Here is an 18,298-nt window from a genome sequence, read left to right as displayed (position 1 = left end):
CCTGCCAGCTTACTGGTTCAGTTGCTCTGTCCCCTGTTCCATTATACAGATGACCAGGAGTGGTGGATCAGCGGTGCAGCCATGCTTCTTCTTTCCTCTCTTCATATTTCCTTCATTGAAATGACCAAAATCTGATGGCGATTTCTCTGGTTGTTCCCACTAAAGGATCTTTGTCCAACGTCTCTACTCCTGATACTGATTTTTTGCATGAGATTTCCATTCCAACTCCTCCATTCCCTGCACCCTGAAGCAATTTTGAAAAGACAGAATTTTTCTTCTGGGGACTGACATCTGATCAGTGAGGGCGTGACAAAATCTCGTGTGGCATTAAACATCTGAGGTTCATACCTATTCAGGGAATTGCATGGCTCCGATTTACCGAGAGTCCTTATCATCATGGTCAATTCTGGATACGCAGAGGACAGAAATTGAACTTAGTGCACAAACTTTTAGCCTTTTAGGAATGGTGAGCAGTCGTAGGTGTGAAAGAAATGGAGATACAGAAGTATATATCCATGTATGAACTGCTAAACTAATAACGTGGGATCTTTTCACCTAGGACTGGCAATAAGGAAACTTAGCCATCATTCCCCTTCCTGAAGACGTCTGAGCCTCATAAACTTGAAGACCAGACAGTCTCAGTTGGATATGTCTACCTCAGACCCATCTCTTGCCCAGGAAGCTGTCAGCAGGGAAGGATTGTTTTCCCGCGCAGCGCAGAGGCTGGCTGCAGCAAATTCTGGCACAGGACTGCTGCTGTCAGCCTGTCTGATAGCTGGAAGGGGGCAGGCTGAATATACGTTCAGATATGTCCAAGAAAAGAGGTGATAGGCATTTGTTTGCCTGAGCTGTATTTTCAGATGTTTGTGACTAGGAGCTCTCGCTACTTGGCTCCTGCTGAAAACCACCACTCTTCCCCCTCCTTTCCCAGTATAACCAATTAATTCTGACTTGTCTCCAGTATTCCAGAAGGTATCTTCCATAAAGCCTGACTGGGTTTGTCCTTGGAATTGAAACCCGTTGTGATGGAGCCAAGAGAGAGAATCCTGAAACAAGAGCAATAGCCTGAGACTGCAGTAAACAGGATGGGGAGAACACGAAGTGGAGAATTCAGCCAAAGGAATGGCTAGCTTTGAAATTTGTTTAAAATGACCCCATAGAATATATATGTATACCTTCCAGAGTATATCAAAATATGCTGTCCACTCATACATTGTGATATTTTTTTATGAGGTGATTTGATGTATATATTTTTTCTCAGCTGGTGCTTCCTTGATTTTCACCTACAATTTCCCTTTAGTTTCATACAATCCGAGCCCCAGATCCTTCTGAATATATGATTTAACCTCTCACAGACTATAGAATTTGCCAAAACCAGTGGCATATGATTTACCTTAAAAACATCTTTGCTCCAAATCCCCAGCCTCGTTGCCTGAGAGGCAAGAGCGTAATCCTGGGAAATCTCTGAAAGTATTTCCTGGGTCGTGCCTCTGCCTTTAAGCTGTGTGTTCAGCAAGTGCTGAGAAGATGATGGGATGCTTTTGGTAACGTCCAGCGTTGTCAGTTTTGAAAGATGTATTTTACTTGTGCATCTTTGTGACTTCTTTGAGGCTGTTGTCTCTATCACTGAGCAGCCTGTTGTTCAGGGGTGGTAATGGGCAGCAGCTGAAGCTGTTGTACACAGCCTCTGAGCTTTCCTGCAAGAAGTCCCGCTCCAACAGCTCCCTGTCTTGTACTGGGGACCTGGATGCAGTACTCCAGAGGAGGCCTCATGAGGACAAAGCAGGAGGGGACAGTCACCTCCCTTGCCCTACTGCCATCCTTCTGTTGATGCAGCCCAGCATATTGCTGGCTTTCTGGGCTGCAAGTGCACACTGCTGGCTTGTGTCAAGCTTTTATTCCACCAGAACCCCCAAGTCCTTCTCCACAGGGCTACTCCCACTCCATTCGTCACGCAGTCTGTACTGGTGTTTGGGATTGCCTTGACCCAGAGACAGCATTTTGCGCTTGGCCTTGTGGGGTTCACACAGGCCCACATCTCAAGTCTTTCCAGCTCCCTTTGGATGGCATCCCTTCCTCCTATTGTGTCAGCTGCATCATTCGGCGTGGCATCATCCATGCTGAGGATGCATTCAGTCTTACTGTTTATCACTGATAAAGATACTAAGCAGCACTGGTCACAAAACAGACTTGAGGGACACCGTTTGTCACTGATCTCCACCTGCGCAAGCAGGTATGCTGCATGCTGGCCATGGGGCCAGACTGCCCTTTCATCTGTGCTTCTGCTCAACTGCCTTGCTCTGGAAGGAGCTAGAACGTCAGATTCGAAGAGGAGCAGAAGTGCTTAGTGTGATGTCCTGCTATGCTGTTGTGCGTGGTAGCACCTTCCATAGGTGATGTCAGGTTGAGATTGCAGTTAGGAGATAGACGCAAAACAAAGCTGCTTTGGATCACAGCAAACTTTTATCAGCAGTAAGTGTGTCAGCTGTTGCTCACCCAGACTTGCCTGTGTGGTTATCTTCAGCTGCATGAGTAAGGGTGAGCTGTCTGGTTACAGGTAGTTTTACGTTGCCTTCCACTAATTGCTATAAGGTAAAGCGTTTGAAATATATATTATAAAGATGTAGGAGCTATAGTTGAAGCTTTAAAACCTCTCCTGCTATGCAGATTTTAAACAGTTTTACTATGGTGTGTCAAGTGAATGACAGAAGGACCTTTATAGCAGCTGTTGTATGGAAAGGAAGGAGCAGAATGTGGGCAGAGAGCTGTGTCTGGCTTCTGGGGGAAGAATAGGGTGGTGTCTGCAGCAGATGGGGGGACACAGGAAGGATCTGCATTCTTCTGCTCATCTAGCAAATGAAGGAAGGGTTATGGAAGCCTTAATGCTGCACATCTTTGTGAAACACGTCCTCGTTCTTTCCAGTAAATGGGATCTTTGGTGTCAGTACCACCCTCTTTCCAGGAGGACACTGGCTTTCTTTTGGGCTGAGGCTGCTGAAAGGTTTCACTTGCCAGTTTTGTTGTAATTGCTAAAGAAAACCATTTTGCTCCACGTAACTTAAAAAGAAGTTTCTCTGTGCAGAGAAAGTTTTGCGTACAGATATGGTGTCAGCTTGTGTTCCAGATAGATGTGCCTGAGAACTGAAGACAATTGTGGAATGTGATGGCAAAATCCACCGCACTGCTGAGCCCATACGGCCAGTGGAAAATTGATAAATAGCTGGAAATGCTCTACATGTTCCCTATTACGTTTATTAATATTAATATATGCTCAAGGAGCACCAGAAACACCAACTACAGGTACAGTTGAACATTTGTGCAGTTTTCATAAATAGTGGAAGCAGTGACATTAAACATATGCAGGAATCCCCATAGTTATAAATATTTACAAATATTTATTTTGGCAAAAGCCAAAATATTCAGATGTTCTGAGCTGTGCTCACTAATACAGTGTGTGTATTTGTCACTCGGCACACTTCTCAAGTTGGGAGCTGAATTATTGGTCAATGCAAAGGATTTCCCTTGCTGTATCACTTTGTATTTCACAGATATTTAGTTTTCATTGCAGTTCAGAAAAGCACACCACTTCAACTACGTGCAATTAGCACGCAAGCCTTGCAGGGATGGCACTGATTTCATTTACCAGCAAGGGAGACCAAATGCAGTGTGTGGCTCGTGAGCCAGATCGGACACAGTAATTAATAATCTTTATCAGAGCCACCTCTCAGTGAGCATCTCTTTCCATAAGCCGTCCAGATACGCATTGTTTTTTTCATTTACATTTCACTACAGATGTCAATGAAAGCACAGTTCCTCCTAAAGCATCATAATGTATGTAAACCATTGCGGGAAGCGTAGCATGCAGAGCCTTGGAGACTGCAGATGGAGAGAAAAGGCTCCTGATTTCATAAAAATAACAAAACCTGTTTTAACATATTGTGCATTAAATATTGTTCATTTGCATACTTTCTATGGCTAGGTTATAAAAGCCCACCATGTGGTGGACTTGTTGGAAGTCTGAAAAGATACTCTTTCTCCAAATGGAGATGTGTTAGTGGAAGCTGCTGCTTAATTATAAAACAAAAAAAGCTTGTTTTCTGCATTATTATTATTATTTTTTTTAACATTTCATTTTTGTTTTTTTTTTTACTTCTGTAGATTTTCAGGGGTGGAATTTTAGTTGTTTCCTTAGAATACAATAGCATTATGGAGGAAAGCGTTGTGCAGTCCCTGCGAGTTGTGCTAGCTCGGGCTCGCTGTTGTACAACAGTCTGCCTGCCTGGAGCCAGCAGCAGCAGGGACTCCTCGATCCGGAGCTTCCAGCAGATAGCCCAGCAGATTGTACAGTAGCACTTGCATTATTTTTTTGCATCTTTATATAGAATTGTGTAATTTTATGTACAGCACAGCCACGGTTGAAACACTCGATAGTACAAATGCACGATACCGCAAGTTAAAATGAGAAATGGCTGTCAAATCATAAATAGAAAATGTGGAAGAAAAGGAAAAAATCAGTCTTTTGGGTGTAGAAGTCTTGCATACGCATGCGCATATGATGTCAGGGCTTGAGAAAGGATGCAGTGACCCACATGCTGGAGGGGAGCAGGTTCCCTGGCGCAATGGCCTTGGCTTGGCCTGGTCCCATAGAGTTTCGGGAGCCTGGAGCAGTGGGTGGCATCGGAGCACAGGCGCCCATTAAGCCCAGGCTCTGAGAATCTCAGCGATGGCCAGAGCGTATGCAGCATTCCAGGTTTTGAATGCTAACATTGCCAACTTCAGATCAATCTGCTAATTTATAAGCTGCCAACATAAAGAGTGCAGGCGAGTGTGAGGTGACAGGGGTGCCTGCATCCCCGGGGAGATGAAGGGTAATTGGAGCAGCCTGGCGATTTGACTTCAGTGCCTGTCTTGCTGGGAAGGGTGCAAATGAAATTGGGAAGTGGCAGAGGAATAGCAGTGACCTTTCTTAGGATAAGGTGGTAGGATCTTAGTGTCAGCTTTTTCTTACAAATAAAGCGATTTTCAGTGGAACTTGAGGTTTTTTAGGGGGAAGCACCGTTTGCAAGCCCTATGGAGATCAATTCACACCTTGCCAAGCTGAGAACTGCCGAGACTTGTCATTTGTCACCTGCTTTTCTCAGCACAGCTCACTGCTGGCTGACTGTCAGGGCACAGGGTGTTCTCTGATCACTGACAGGTATCACTGACAGGCCCCAAAGCCCCACAGCCTTGCACACCACCTCCAGTCCACTGCTGAAACAGCCCCACGAGGGATGCTTGGGGCTGGAGAGGATCACTCCATGTGTCCCAGCAGGTTGGTGTGTGCATACATCCATTAGGTGGCTGGATCTGGGGACATGAGTAGAGACTGCAGGTCTGGATGGGGACCCTGAGCAGCTGCCTTGGTGGCAGTGAAGCTCATTATAGGCTTGGAGGGTTACCATGCAGTTTTAGGGAAGGAATCATTTGGCAACTTCCTGACTGCCCCTTGTCAGTTTGGATGTCAAGAGCAATTTCTTCTTGGAAAGAGTGATGAGGCAGTGGCACAGCTGCTCAGGGAGGTGATGTACCTGGAGTGCTCAAGAGCCGTGGAGATGTGGCACTGAGGGACATGGTCAGTGGGCATGGTGGGCTGGTTTGGGGTTTGATATGAGAAGATCTGAGAAAGATCTGAGATCTTTTCCAACCAGAATGCTTTTATGATTCCCTGCCATATGCTATGATGTCCTTCCTTATCTTATACAAGAGGGCAAGCTGCCAAAAACTGCCTTTTCAAAATCAATTTTTTCTTAGTTAAAAATAAATAAACAAGTGCCTGATCCCAGTTACCCTTGTTGCTGACTGCTGCCTCCGTGAAGGCCTCGTGAAGAATCACTGTGGTAAATGAGCCTTTGGTGTTTCAGCTCCTGAACACTCCATTTGATGAAAGCTTTGCAAGTTTTGTCCTTAATTAAGCAGCCCATCTCTGCTTCTTGCATGGGTGTTGGAAGGGCTGGGGTGTATCCTTCCTGAGAGGCTATTGGAAGATGCTTTTCTAAGGAAGGAATGCTCTATAATTAAGCTTAGAAATGGGTGGTGATCCTTTCCTCGAGGAAACGTTTATCTCGGGTGTGAGGTCTGCACAGCAGACAGGAGGTGACCAGCGTGTGATGAAATTAAAAGGCTGCAGTAGTTGAGTTGGTCCATGGGAACTCTTCTCTGTTCACTGATAGAGGAGAGGGACCTTTGGAGAAACCAGTGTGTAAAGTTGTGTAATTAAGGTTTATTCAGAAAAACATCTGTGCGGTGGAACTGGTTTTGCAGAGCCAGCGTTGATGGTAGCATTCTTTGGTTCAAGCACCTGAACATGAGCTCAGTCATATTCCTTCAGCAAGAGTGCATGTAAGATGTCATAATGGAGTTTTGCGATGGGGGGAAAACAAAAGCCCAAGCGAAATAGCAGGGGGAAAACAAAAAAACTATCCAACTCAGCTGGGTCAGACAGTTGTCCAGCAACTGTGCAGTGGTTTGTGCTGTGTTAGGACAGGATCCACAGGTTTTGGCAGGGCAGTGTTAGAAAATGGGGCTGCACAAAGTGCCTGGAAGTGTTTCTTTCCGGAAAGAAAATGCAGCCAGTCCTCTTTCTATGGTCTAAACATGATTAGTGTCAACTGATGGGAAGTTCTGCTCTAGCACCAGGAGGTCTGACTGTGTTAATTTGCTGCTTTTCCCTCGTCCCTTCTCCGCAGCAGCAGCAGGAGATGCTGGCAATGAAGCATCAGCAGGAGCTCCTGGAGCACCAGAGGAAGCTGGAGCAGCACCGGCAGGAGCAGGAGCTGGAGAAGCAGCACCGGGAGCAGAAACTTCAACAGCTGAAAAACAAAGAGAAAGGAAAGGAGAGTAAGTAGCAAAAGCTCGCTGGGTTCAGCGATGACAGGTAGAGCAGATGGATGGAAGCCATAAAGAAGCTTCATAAAGCTGAAGAAGCCTCCCTGATAGCCTTTCTACAGAGCTTCTCTGCACAGCAGCTTATGTAAATGTTTTGGAGGTATTGAGGGTAAAAGAGGAATTTATTTCTATGCTTTATCTTCATTTTTGTCTTTCTAAATGCCGTTTTAGCATTTTTCAAAAGGAAGCGTATCATCTCTTCATTTGATTTAACATTTTCTGAAGTATTTTTGGCAGCTTTCCTAATGGAGGCAGAATATTAAAACCATAAAATACACCAGATGCACACTGCTTTTCTTTTTCTTTTCTTAATTTCACCCTTTTAAGTTGTACGCGATTTCTCAGTTTTTAGCTTTAAAGTGTTTTCATTCAGAAGCACTTCTTTCATGAGGTACAGACTGTGGTTGGCTTCCCCACGTGTTATTATGCACTTCACAAGATTCAGTAACATGATTATGGCCTCGCAAATCCCCTTATCAAAGACACTTTGGTTACTTGTTCAGTTTTCTTTTAGATGTGAATGGGAGGAAAAATACCTTGCGGTGTTGCACTATCAACTCATTAGGTCTCCATTCCGTGTGAAATAAGGCAGCCTGTGATGGAAGCAGCAGACAGGGCTAAGGGCTACCAGCAGAAGAGATGCTGTCTGGGGACTAGGAATGAGATAAAGCTCTCAGAACAACTTTTCCAGCAGGAAGAAGCTGGGGTGTAGGAGGCTGCAAATACTTTCCTCATTGAATTCCTCATTCCCTCTGCGCACATCATGCTAGAACAGACTTTTGTTTAACCTGCATTCAAGGGAGGGAACTTGCAGACCTGCCCCAATATCTCAGCAGAGCAGTTCATAGGAGGTCCAACGTCTGTGTTTGTGTTGGGTTTTGTTTGGGTTTTCTGTGTTTAAGCTGTAGGGGAGAAACCAAAGGATCAGAATTTCCCTGAAAGAAGCAGTTGAACTGGGCTGTTTTCCCAAATAAAAACAGCTTGAACTGAGTGAGATCTGTAAGTCCTTCCACTTCATCCTGCTATTCTCATCAACTGCTTATACTGTATCAGTGTTTCAATGGATCCCTCTGCGAAATTGGCATCTGGCTATTCTCATTAAGATAGTTTGCAATAAACAAAAGCTCCTGAGTGCCTGAGCACCTGAATCTGAAGCATATGAAGCACCTTCTGGTCGAACCATAGGTGTAGAGGAAAGAGCAGAACTTAAGGAATCTGTGTCTACAGTTTTATTTTAAAAATACTTTCATTTGAGAAGTACTACAGCATATGATCACTATAGAAGCTTACCTCTTAAGAGTACCTATCCTTCTCACATCAGAAAATTTTACAAAGTAATAGGTAACGTTGTCCAAATCTGAAGTCTGTAATAGTTGAAGAACGTCGTTTATTCTCCATCCTTCCTCCATCACTGTAAGCCAAAAGACATTGTTTTGTACCTTTTAGAAGGCAAATCACAAATAGAGTTAGCTTAACGTAGTATTAATCCCTTGCTTTCACATCTCAGGATCCTTGAGCCTTATGAACTGGAATCTGTTATCACAAAGCATATGATCAAAGCATGACTTCTAAGAGAAGAAGGAAAGTCTATATGAGACTAAAGGTGCTTTTTGGGCAGGATAAGGAGTGATAGTTGGTTGTCCTGTCTTTCCACTGCTATGACTGAACCTAGAACCAGCTGTGTGCATCAGTGTTTCCAGACAGACCAAATCTGTCTTCCTGTCTCCCTCCTCCTGGGCAGGGACCATCCCATGCCTTTCTGCTCAGGCAGTCTCAGGCTGGGGCTTTCTCCTACAAGCTGGCGGGCTGTGATCAACCTATACTATCACAAAGGGCTTTCTTTTGTTAGTTTCCATTGGTTCTGCTCCTCTCTTCTTGCACTGTGCAGCCCCCTCCTTCTTGGCGGATCTCGCTCCTGCTTCTGACCTTTATTCTCTTACCTCTACCCGTGCTTTATCCTACATACAGTTATAGTTCGATTCTGGGACAGCATTTAACCTGTCTTCTTTCATTCCATATTATCCTTCTGTGGTCTGTCTCTTCTGGCTTCTTGCCTGTGGATTTATTCCGTGCATGTGGGCATCTGACTTCTGCTCTTGCCCTCATTGCCTGTTCCCTGCATGGTGACACACCACTGTCTGTGTGCCACCTTGTGCTTTTCTGCCTTTTGCTTCCTGTTCTTGAATGTCTCCACTGGGCATTGCCAAGTAGTTCTGCCTGTATCCTATCACTACGTATGAGATACATTGAAAATGAATGATTTTTCTTCTCATCTTCCAACTCAAGGATCAGGAGCTGAACGATGATCTGCTCAACGTGACATCTTTGTCCACAGCTCCAGAATTGCTCAGGGTAGAGAAGATCTCCACGTTTTTATCCTGTTAGCATATGTGGGGCCCTTCAGCTGCTAGTTTAGGAGGAAGATGTGCCAAAGAAGCTTTTGGAAACCTCACAATCCAACAGCATTTGGCTTCAGATTCCTCTAAATAATGTCAGATTTATCTAAAACCAATAGAACACAACCATGTTTGAGTATTTTTAAGATGCTAATAGATCAAAGATGACACTTTTTGGAGAGAGAAGGCCTTGATGTGTGAATTTGTCACCTATTCTGGTCTAGCCATGTTGCTCACAAACTCATAGGAATTTATCTCCAGCTCCTCAGTTGAACTTCCCACTGGGGTGCGTGCCAAACCTACATTTTGTAGAACTAGTGAGAAATGCAGGGCTCCAAAAAAGTGAATTTTCAAGCTTTTCAACTCTGCTTCAGTATTTGAGCAATATTACATTTTCAGGCAGTGCTTTGCAGAATTATTGCAGTTTCCTTCTCTTGTGGAGATATTAAAAAACAAAATGAAATGAAATGAAATGAAATTGTTTCCCTGGTCTGTCAAATGGCACCGTGGTGTTGTGTAGGATCCAGGAGACAGAAGATCACCCTGTTGTATTTTAGGTATGCCAGCAGAGCAGACGATTTTCCTGGCCTTTTCATTTACTTGTAGCCCAGTTATTTTCCTTTTGGAATTCTTGGTTTACGCTGTGGTGTAGATGAACCATAATTTTCCACATGTTCTGCTTGCCAAACTTTCTATGCATTACTCCATCAGGAACTCTGCCTGTGAGTCTGTTCTGTCAACTGAATGATAATTTTAATCCATCACCACAGTAAAACAGACTGGTCTCTATTGTGGAGGAAATAATGATCAGAAATTATACAGTTGACATTTTAACTCTACGCTACGAAATTACTGACTTTTTTTCTTTAAATGTTAGATTTTCTATTTGAAGAAACAGATTGCACACTTGTAAGTGAATTGGAATATTATGTGTGTCTTATTGTACACAGATACTTCTGAACAAAGAAGTCCTTATTTACAAGCTTTTTCAAGGCAGCATCTACATATGAGACATTCGTCTCGTTCCCCTTCTGCTTGCAGATGTGACATTTAAAATTTCGTTTGAGTGTACACAAGACCCTTTTTCTTAAATACCTTTGATTAAAGGAAAGCTGCAGTACCTCGTGCGGTGCTTTCTTCTAAGTTAACTTCTATGCAAGTGTAAAAATCCTCTTCAGAGATCTTTTGTAGTAAAATGATAAATCTCTGATTAGATCTCCGCTTTCAAACATCCGCTGCGATTATATGCAAAGCTGAAGGGGCAAAAAAAGAGCTCCTTACTGGAGGCACTTTGTTCTTCTCTTTGAAACAGAAGCTCCTCTATTGGACTGAAAAACCAAGCCTTTAATTCTGAATCCTTTTAGAAATGTTCATTCTTAAAGTATGTTTTTTTGTGTTGTTTTTTTTTTTTTTTTTGCTACGGCTTTTGTCCAAAGTCAATTGATTAAATATCTTTAATTTTTGTTCTTGACTTCTCAGGTGCAGTGGCAAGCACAGAAGTAAAGATGAAATTACAAGAATTTGTTTTAAATAAGAAGAAAGCTTTGGCACACCGGAATCTCAACCACTGCATTTCCAGTGACCCTCGCTTCTGGTATGGGTAAGTGGTGCTGGGCTTATCTGTGTGATGCAGCCTGTGCCACCTTTTCTCACAATTGCTGCAGCTGGGGAATAGTCCTGATGTATGCAAAAAAATAGTGCTGGTGGTGGCAATGGTGATGAGGAGACGGTTGGACTAGATGATCTTATAGGTCGTTTCCAACCTTGTGATTCTATGATTCCATGATTCTGTTTACTGATCAGCCGTAGCACTGATAGAACTAGAGTTTGAATTTGATGAATGACATGAGTGAAAAGCATTTTTGAAGGGTTTCAAAGTGAATATTTTTCCTATCTTCAGTGTTATCGCTGTATTTTTGTGAGTAGTGGTCTTTGCTGACGTCTTGGATCCGTGATTATTTAAACTAAGAGGTTCTGCTGTCACGATCTGCCTTTATAAGTTCTTTGGTTTTTCACCAGGATTTGCTCCAGATAAGGATAATAAAACATGAACTTTCAGGAAATTAGGCTTTATGCTTAGTGAACTGCAATTCAGGATAGTTGAGCTAGCATTGCTTTTATTGCCTGCTGCTCGTCTCAGTCTCTCAAAGCTGGAAGTTTTGTTTCCCTGTAAATTGCTGAAAACACGAAGTGCACCCTGTGTAATTCTGCTGATGTCTACATTTTCTACTGAAAATGCTCTGCTGTGGATATCCTAGAAAATCCAAATGTCATGTGAAGTGAGAAGATAGCAGGTGTTCTTAGAATGTTGTAGAAGCAAAGAGTGATTTCTTCAATTAGTTCTAATGCACCAAAGAGCCATGGGTGGCGTTAGAAATGAGGTATAAGTTCCAGTTCTAGAAATCCACTTCTTTGTAAAGAAAAATTGGAAATTTGATGTAATTTGAAAAAAAAAAAAAAAAAAATTCACTACTAAAACATTATAAAAATATCTATTTAAAAAACAAAACAGAAAAAGGTAATGTGTTTGGAATGTTGCTTTATTGACCATAACATTGATGAAATTTTGAATGAGAAAATCCAAGAAAATTTTGCTGTGAAAATTGTTTTGAAGTTGAGAATCTGGTATTATTTTCAGTCTTCAGCAATAAGCATTTATGTAGGGTTGATGAGGTCATTGTCAGCTGATGGTTCCAAATGCAAGAAACTAAGCTGAAATTAAATTGGAAAGATATCCCAGCTATGAGCCAGAACAGAAATGCTGAAGTGTAGTTGGCAGAAGATTCTAATGTTATTCTGCCAGGGGGAGATTGAGCAACTCTTAATACGTCTGTGAAAATCTCATCTGAGATTTGAAAATTGTATGGCTGTGACGTTGGTTAAAGTGGTGAAATGTGGGTAGGGTGTGCAGAGCTAATGTTTAAGGCCTGCTAAGGTGGTGTGAAAGATAGTAGAAGAAATAGGAAAAAATGAATCTAAATCATGGCAACGTAAATATGTCTTTTTAAATAACTGATTTTCCACTATTCTTTATTGAGACTCACAAAGAAATTAGGGGATTTTGGAAGCATTTGAAGGCTCTCTGAGGCATTGTGTTCTTTTTATTTATTTATTTGTTTAAAATGCCTAACTTTAATGCAGAAATTATATTATATTAGAATTAAGGCTAGTAAATAAATGCCTTCTTCCAAAATCTTTGCTCTTTGGCCTTGGAGAAACCTCACCTAGAACTGTCATCATAGATGAATTTAATCTGTTAGAAAAGGAGGCTGTGGATGCCCCATCCCTGCAGGCATTCAAAGCCAGGCTGGATGTGGCTCTGGGCAGCCTGGGCTGCTGGTTGGCGACCTGCACACAGCAGGGGGTTGGAACCAAGATGATCGTTGCGGTTCTTTGCAACCCAGGCCATTCTATGATCTGCGATCTGTGACTAAAAGGGAAAAAAGCAGTTTGGGAGTGGTCTGCATGCCTTATGTTTTACAGTTTAGAATTAACTGCTTTTTCACCGAGATGCCAGCACTCGGCTGAGTCCAGGTCAGTGACATGGGGTATGCTGCAGGGCCAGCTTTAGTGCAGTAACTTACTGAGCCCAGCTGTGCTTTGGGTTTCAGTCTTCCTTCCTCACTTCAAGCAAATGCTGAGACCCTTCTGAACAAGGATACATTCTTTAAGGTTCATTATCTTTAGGATTTTTTGTTATTAATGTGGTGCGTTTTCATCTGAACATCCCTTTCTTGTGGTGCCTCGGGGATGCAACAGGTAGAGCCAGCATACTGACTGTTCCGCAACCTTTCTTACAGGCTTACCATTCCCTCATCTCCCCTCCATCTGTTTAGTAGCAGGGTTTGGTTTCCAACACAAGACATGGGGAAGGAAGAAGGAGCCTCAGAGGCCTCACAAATCTTTCCAAGGGCATGCTTCAGTGATGAGTTGCAGGCAGATGGGAGCTCGTTTTGCTCAGCCTTTGAGGAGGGCAGCAAGGCTCTGCAACTGCAGATGAGAGTTCTAAATGCAGCCCTTCGGTTGTTAAGGCACGAGCTGAAGATTTTTGTTTGTTTGTTTGTTTCCCTTCTATTTAAATTTAGAAGAAAACAAAACACACAAAAAAGAGAAAGAAAACCGTTAAATTAATTGTGTATTACTATTTATTTGTATATCATCTCATAGGTTACCAATTCAGTTACAGGGATATTTACGCACATACTTGTAACGTGATTTAATTGGGTGGTGGTTGGATTTGACACACGCAAACAAGGCTTGCAGAAGATAGATTTGATGCTCCTACTGTGAGCAGGCAAACCAATTAAATGGTAACAGATGCTGAAATAGTCTCTTAAATGACACGCCTGCTTTTAAGCACTTCCTCTGGTATTATTAAGGTTTGCAGTTTCCTTTAAAAAGTTTAAAAGCGTTACTTGTGAACAGCAGTTCTCTTAAGGGTCTTGAACACCACAACAGTTCTGCGTCAGTGGCTTTGACATTAAATATGTGCTCTTTGCATGTGAAATAGCTGTTACTGCCCACTAAGATGTGTGGATAATTTACCTTCTGTATCTTGTATGGGCTTGAGCTTCACTCAGCACTGTATTTTGTCTATAATCGGTGAATATTTTCTAATTAATCACCAATATTAAAGGACGTTGTAGGCAGATGTGCAGGTCAAACCTTGAGATGGAAAGCAGCTAGCTGCAGAGGTCTTGTCAAATGTACTCATGATCCAAAAGATCTACTAAAGGAAAGAACTAGGGAGTCATAGAATTATAGAATCATTCAGGTTGGAAAAGACCTCTCAGATCCCCACGTCCAACCCCTGCCCACCCTGCCATGCCCACTGCCCACATCCCTCAGTGCCACCTCTCCACAGTTCTGGAGCACCTTCAGGGACGGTGACCCCAGCACTCCATGGGCAGTGCCACTGCAGCACTGCTCTGAGAAGAAATTGTTTCCAGTAACAAACCTAAACATCCCCTGGTGCAGCATGAGACCATCACCTCTCATCCTATCGCTGTTAACTGGGAGAAGAAGCCAACCCCCAGCTCATCACAACCTCCCTTCAGGCAGCTGTAGAGCAATGAGGACCCCTTGAGCCTCCTCCACACTGAACAACCCCAGCTCCTTCAGCTGCTTCCTATTATCTCTCAGAGGCTTTCACAGAGATCCTGCTCAGTATTTGACTCCATGGTATTCAAGCCATTTTGTATACTCTCTAATATATGCAGCTCCAGTCTAAATGCAATTGTTTGGGATTCTGTGGTGAACTATAATTTTCAGATTATGTTAATGGCAGGCAACAAAAGAAGAGGTTCTTTTGAATTCCATTGTCAGACTGTCCCTCCTGTGGATTCTGAATCTGCTGGGCAGCCCTCCTCGCAGGAGGTCCTGCTCTTGAAGACACTTAACATAAATAAAAGTGACTTAGCAGGAGCAAAGATGGAGCATCTCGGGCTCAGCAAACAGGGCTGTTATTTCCCTTGGAAGTTTTCAGAAGTGCTCTTGGGAAGTAGCCACTCAACACAGTAACCATCGTGAAAGGGAGTTGAACCGAGTATTTGCATGCTAAGGAGATAGAAAGAAATAATTACACGTTAAATTATGCCGACGTACATAAATGTTGTTGTTCTCTGTGCGCAAAGGATTCCAACAGAGACACGCGTTCAAATACATATTCAGTTTACATTGCATGAATATGTTGGAAGTGTCAGACATGCTTTGCTGTGTACACGGGCTTTGGATGGACCTCGCAGCCCAAAGCACAGAGAATGTGTTATGTGAAGGTATGTACTTCCAGGAATGCCTGCAAACTCGATTTAGTATACAATTTCACCTCTTTCAGGACCTCTGAAATTCCTGAACGGGCATGCAGACCAGTGCATTTTGCTCTGAGCACTGTAGGGTGTTGGATCCTAGTCCTCAAGCAATGCAGTGCATTCATGTTTGCAGAGTGAAACGTCTGTCATTCAGCAGCTCCAGAGCACATCTAAACAGGCCCTTTGAGTTCCTGCGCATTCCCTAACAAAGTGATGAAAATAGCTTCAATGTACGTGATTGTTCAGCTTAAGTCATGATTTAAAAAAAAAAAAAAAAGAAAAAGGAAAGAAAAAAATCCTACTGCTTGTATAGGCAAGAGAAAAATGCGATTGTGTGCCATGGTGGGTTGGAGGGGCTCTTGGCTTGCGTAGCCTGGGCTTCCTGTTTGTGAAACATCTCTCTGTGCAGCCTTCCTACGGCATGAGCAGAGAAAGCGACGTCTGTTTTCAGGAGGGATTCAAATATTTTTCAACGTGGTTCTGTTTTTATTTCAGGTGATGATTAAACAGTGCTGCATATGGGCATTTAGTGCTGCCAGTGTGACAAAGGACATGTGTAGATGTGTGCGAACGCTCATGTGAAATGCAGCAGTGTGAGAACACACAATTATTCAGCCTGTGTGTAGGGAAGTTGGGGATACAAAGGGGGGAGGATTAGGAAAGCGCAGTGAATCACGCTGCTTGGTGGGAACTGCTGGTATGAGACTCTATATAGACACTGAACAAACTTTTCAGAAGTGTTTGTGACAGTCACTTAGAAAGCACGGTGTGTTTTTCTGCTCTTTTCTTGAAATGCTATGCCGCATCTCACCCAACAGCCTCCTTCTGACTCGAGCTTCAGAACGTGCTGCTCAAGGAATCTGATGGACTGGAGAGTCATTTTCAAATTGGGAATGGCTCAATTTCGTTCCTTAAAGAGCCTTTTAGAGCAGAATATTTTAGTCAAAATCTCAGTGAATGCCTGATTGTTAAACAGGGTAGAATTTCAGCTCTTTGCCTCTCTCAGCTAAGTACTTGTCCTGTATTGTTCAATCATTTGAAGAAGTAAGACAGGGTTTAGGTTGTTTTTACTTGAATTAAAACCTGAGATTGCTTGACAGCTGTATGGTTGCCACTTGTATTGCTCAATCAGTGATGTGGCTGCTCTGCTAACGTGGAAACGTGGAGGTTTCCAGAAGTCTTTACCAACTGGGGTTCATGGCAAAGCTGGACACAAGGCATTAAGTAGGGAAGGTGCAGCCAACACACATAGGTAGGAGGTTTAGAAAACTCTCTTATTATTTAATATCCTTAGCAAATAGCATGTGCTTTCCTTCCAGCAGCCTGCTCAAACAAAGCTATAAATCACCAGCCTCCAGAAGTTACCTTGGAGGGTGCTGAGTGCTTTGGCCCGATGCATGCTAAGTGCTGGGGTCAGGGCGCAGTGCAGCAGCAAAGCTGCTGTTGGCCTGCCTAAACATGTGGCCCTTCACGTGCTCATCCTCTGTTTGATTTCATCCTTAGGCTTTCTCTCAGGGTTTTATGCAGTGAAGGGGAATTGTTCATTCGTGCTGTAGTTGAGGGAAGCAGCGAGACCTGCGCTTAGCTTTACAGATAGAACTTATCGAAACCTGGCTCAAGTATGTGCTTAAAACTGTGGTTAAATACCTAAATATGTGGAGCCTTCCTTAGCAGGGTCATTCCAGTACTGAAAATTAAGCATATGTTTAGTCTCTTCCCTGTATATTAGCTTTCAGATGATCTTTTAATCGCTTTCTAGTACCTAGAATGAGAAAGCTGGTCCCAAGAGATTTTCCTTTTCATTGCTCACAGTGGAGCAGAGAAAGTGAAACTGAACTCTCTCCCTTTATGCTTCACTTGTGTTAAATTTCTCCCTTCTCTTTCTCTCCCTGACCATGCAGGAAGACACAGCACAGCTCCCTGGACCAGAGCTCCCCACCTCAAAGTGGCGTATCCGGCACCTACAATCACCCTGTCCTGGGGATGTACGATTCCAAAGATGACTTCCCACTCAGAAAAACAGGTAATGCTCCCATTGATTTTCTGTGTTACCTGCTGTCTTTGCTGTGACACTTGGTCCTTACATTTCCAAAAGAAAAAGAAAAAAAAAAGTGTACGTTGCCAAAAAGCTATATTTCATGGAGCAATTTATTTAAGAAGCGCTCACACCGCCCCACTCTCCTCTCCCCCTTCCAGCTGTCACTGAGCAAGCAGTGTTAGAGGGAGGCTTTGGTTGTGCAGGCTTGCAGAGCTACATGCAGAAGACAGCTTCGTTGTGTGTCAAAGCTTGTGAGATGTTTTCACAAAGTCAAAACTAATACAGAGATCTGCGTGTCTGAAGTCAAAGTATGTTTTGCTGAGTGAGAAAAGTACCAAGAAAAGTTCATTTCTTCTGGGATTTGCATTTTATATACAAGTTTATACTTTAAATAAATAAAAACGTTTCTGCCAGTCAAAGTGTAGGGACTTCCTGCAAAGGTTTTGGTTCACACCTAGACAGTTATTTCTCAGTTAGGTTTCTCTCTGCATGGTGGCTAAGCAAGTCAGTTATTTCTAAGCTATATATTATGTAAACCAGTTTGTTTTGTTTGGCTGTGGTCCTCAGCTCCATATCACATGCCTTGGCCAACACTGCCTCAGCTTCTAACCTTGCAGGCTTGTGATCCTCAGCAGCCAGCTCCCTTCGGGGAAGAGCCAAGCTGCAACAAGCTCACCCCAATGTGGGGAGCTCTGCTGCTTGCATGGATGATGCACACAGTGGTGCATGTTGAAAATTGCTTCAGAATAGGAAAATAATCCTGTCTCGACTGAGCTTTGTGTGTCCCACAGGTGCTTCTAGCTATTTCTCAGGTTTGTTTTATGGACTTTTAAATGTACAGGGATGAGCACTGGTGTTAGTGATTGTTGTGGTCAGGAATGGTAGTGGTATGTTAACCAGACCTTTCTATGGATTTACTACAGCCTTTGGTCAAATTGGCTGTCCTAAATCAGTTCCCAGGAGCTGGCTGCACCTCCGTTTCCTTCCAGGAGAGGCGTAGGTATTCTCACAACATTTCTTCCCCTAATAGCTGAAAGTCAATTGGGTCTTATGTGTCCTCATCATGATTCTCATTATCTCTGTAAATTGATGTGAAGGTGGAATATTTTATTTGTGGGCTGTTTTTTTTT

General features: G+C 43.1%; 1 protein-coding gene across 1 annotated transcript in view; it reads left to right on the top strand.

The window, feature by feature from the left end:
- Positions 1–18,298, top strand: part of HDAC4 (histone deacetylase 4) — a gene marked incomplete at both ends in the record, with an annotated part of 164,142 nt that overhangs the window by 63,783 nt on the left and 82,061 nt on the right. The window contains 3 exons of the mRNA XM_079538744.1: positions 6,729–6,879; positions 10,803–10,923; positions 17,032–17,153. Coding sequence (XP_079394870.1) covers positions 6,729–6,879; positions 10,803–10,923; positions 17,032–17,153 — 394 coding nt within the window. The remainder of the gene's footprint in view (positions 1–6,728; positions 6,880–10,802; positions 10,924–17,031; positions 17,154–18,298) is intronic.

Source organism: Tetrao urogallus (assembly GCF_951394365.1).
Source record: "Tetrao urogallus genome assembly, chromosome: 8".
Taxonomy (NCBI): Eukaryota; Metazoa; Chordata; class Aves; order Galliformes; family Phasianidae; genus Tetrao; species Tetrao urogallus.
This window is presented reverse-complemented; position numbering and strand designations above follow the sequence as displayed.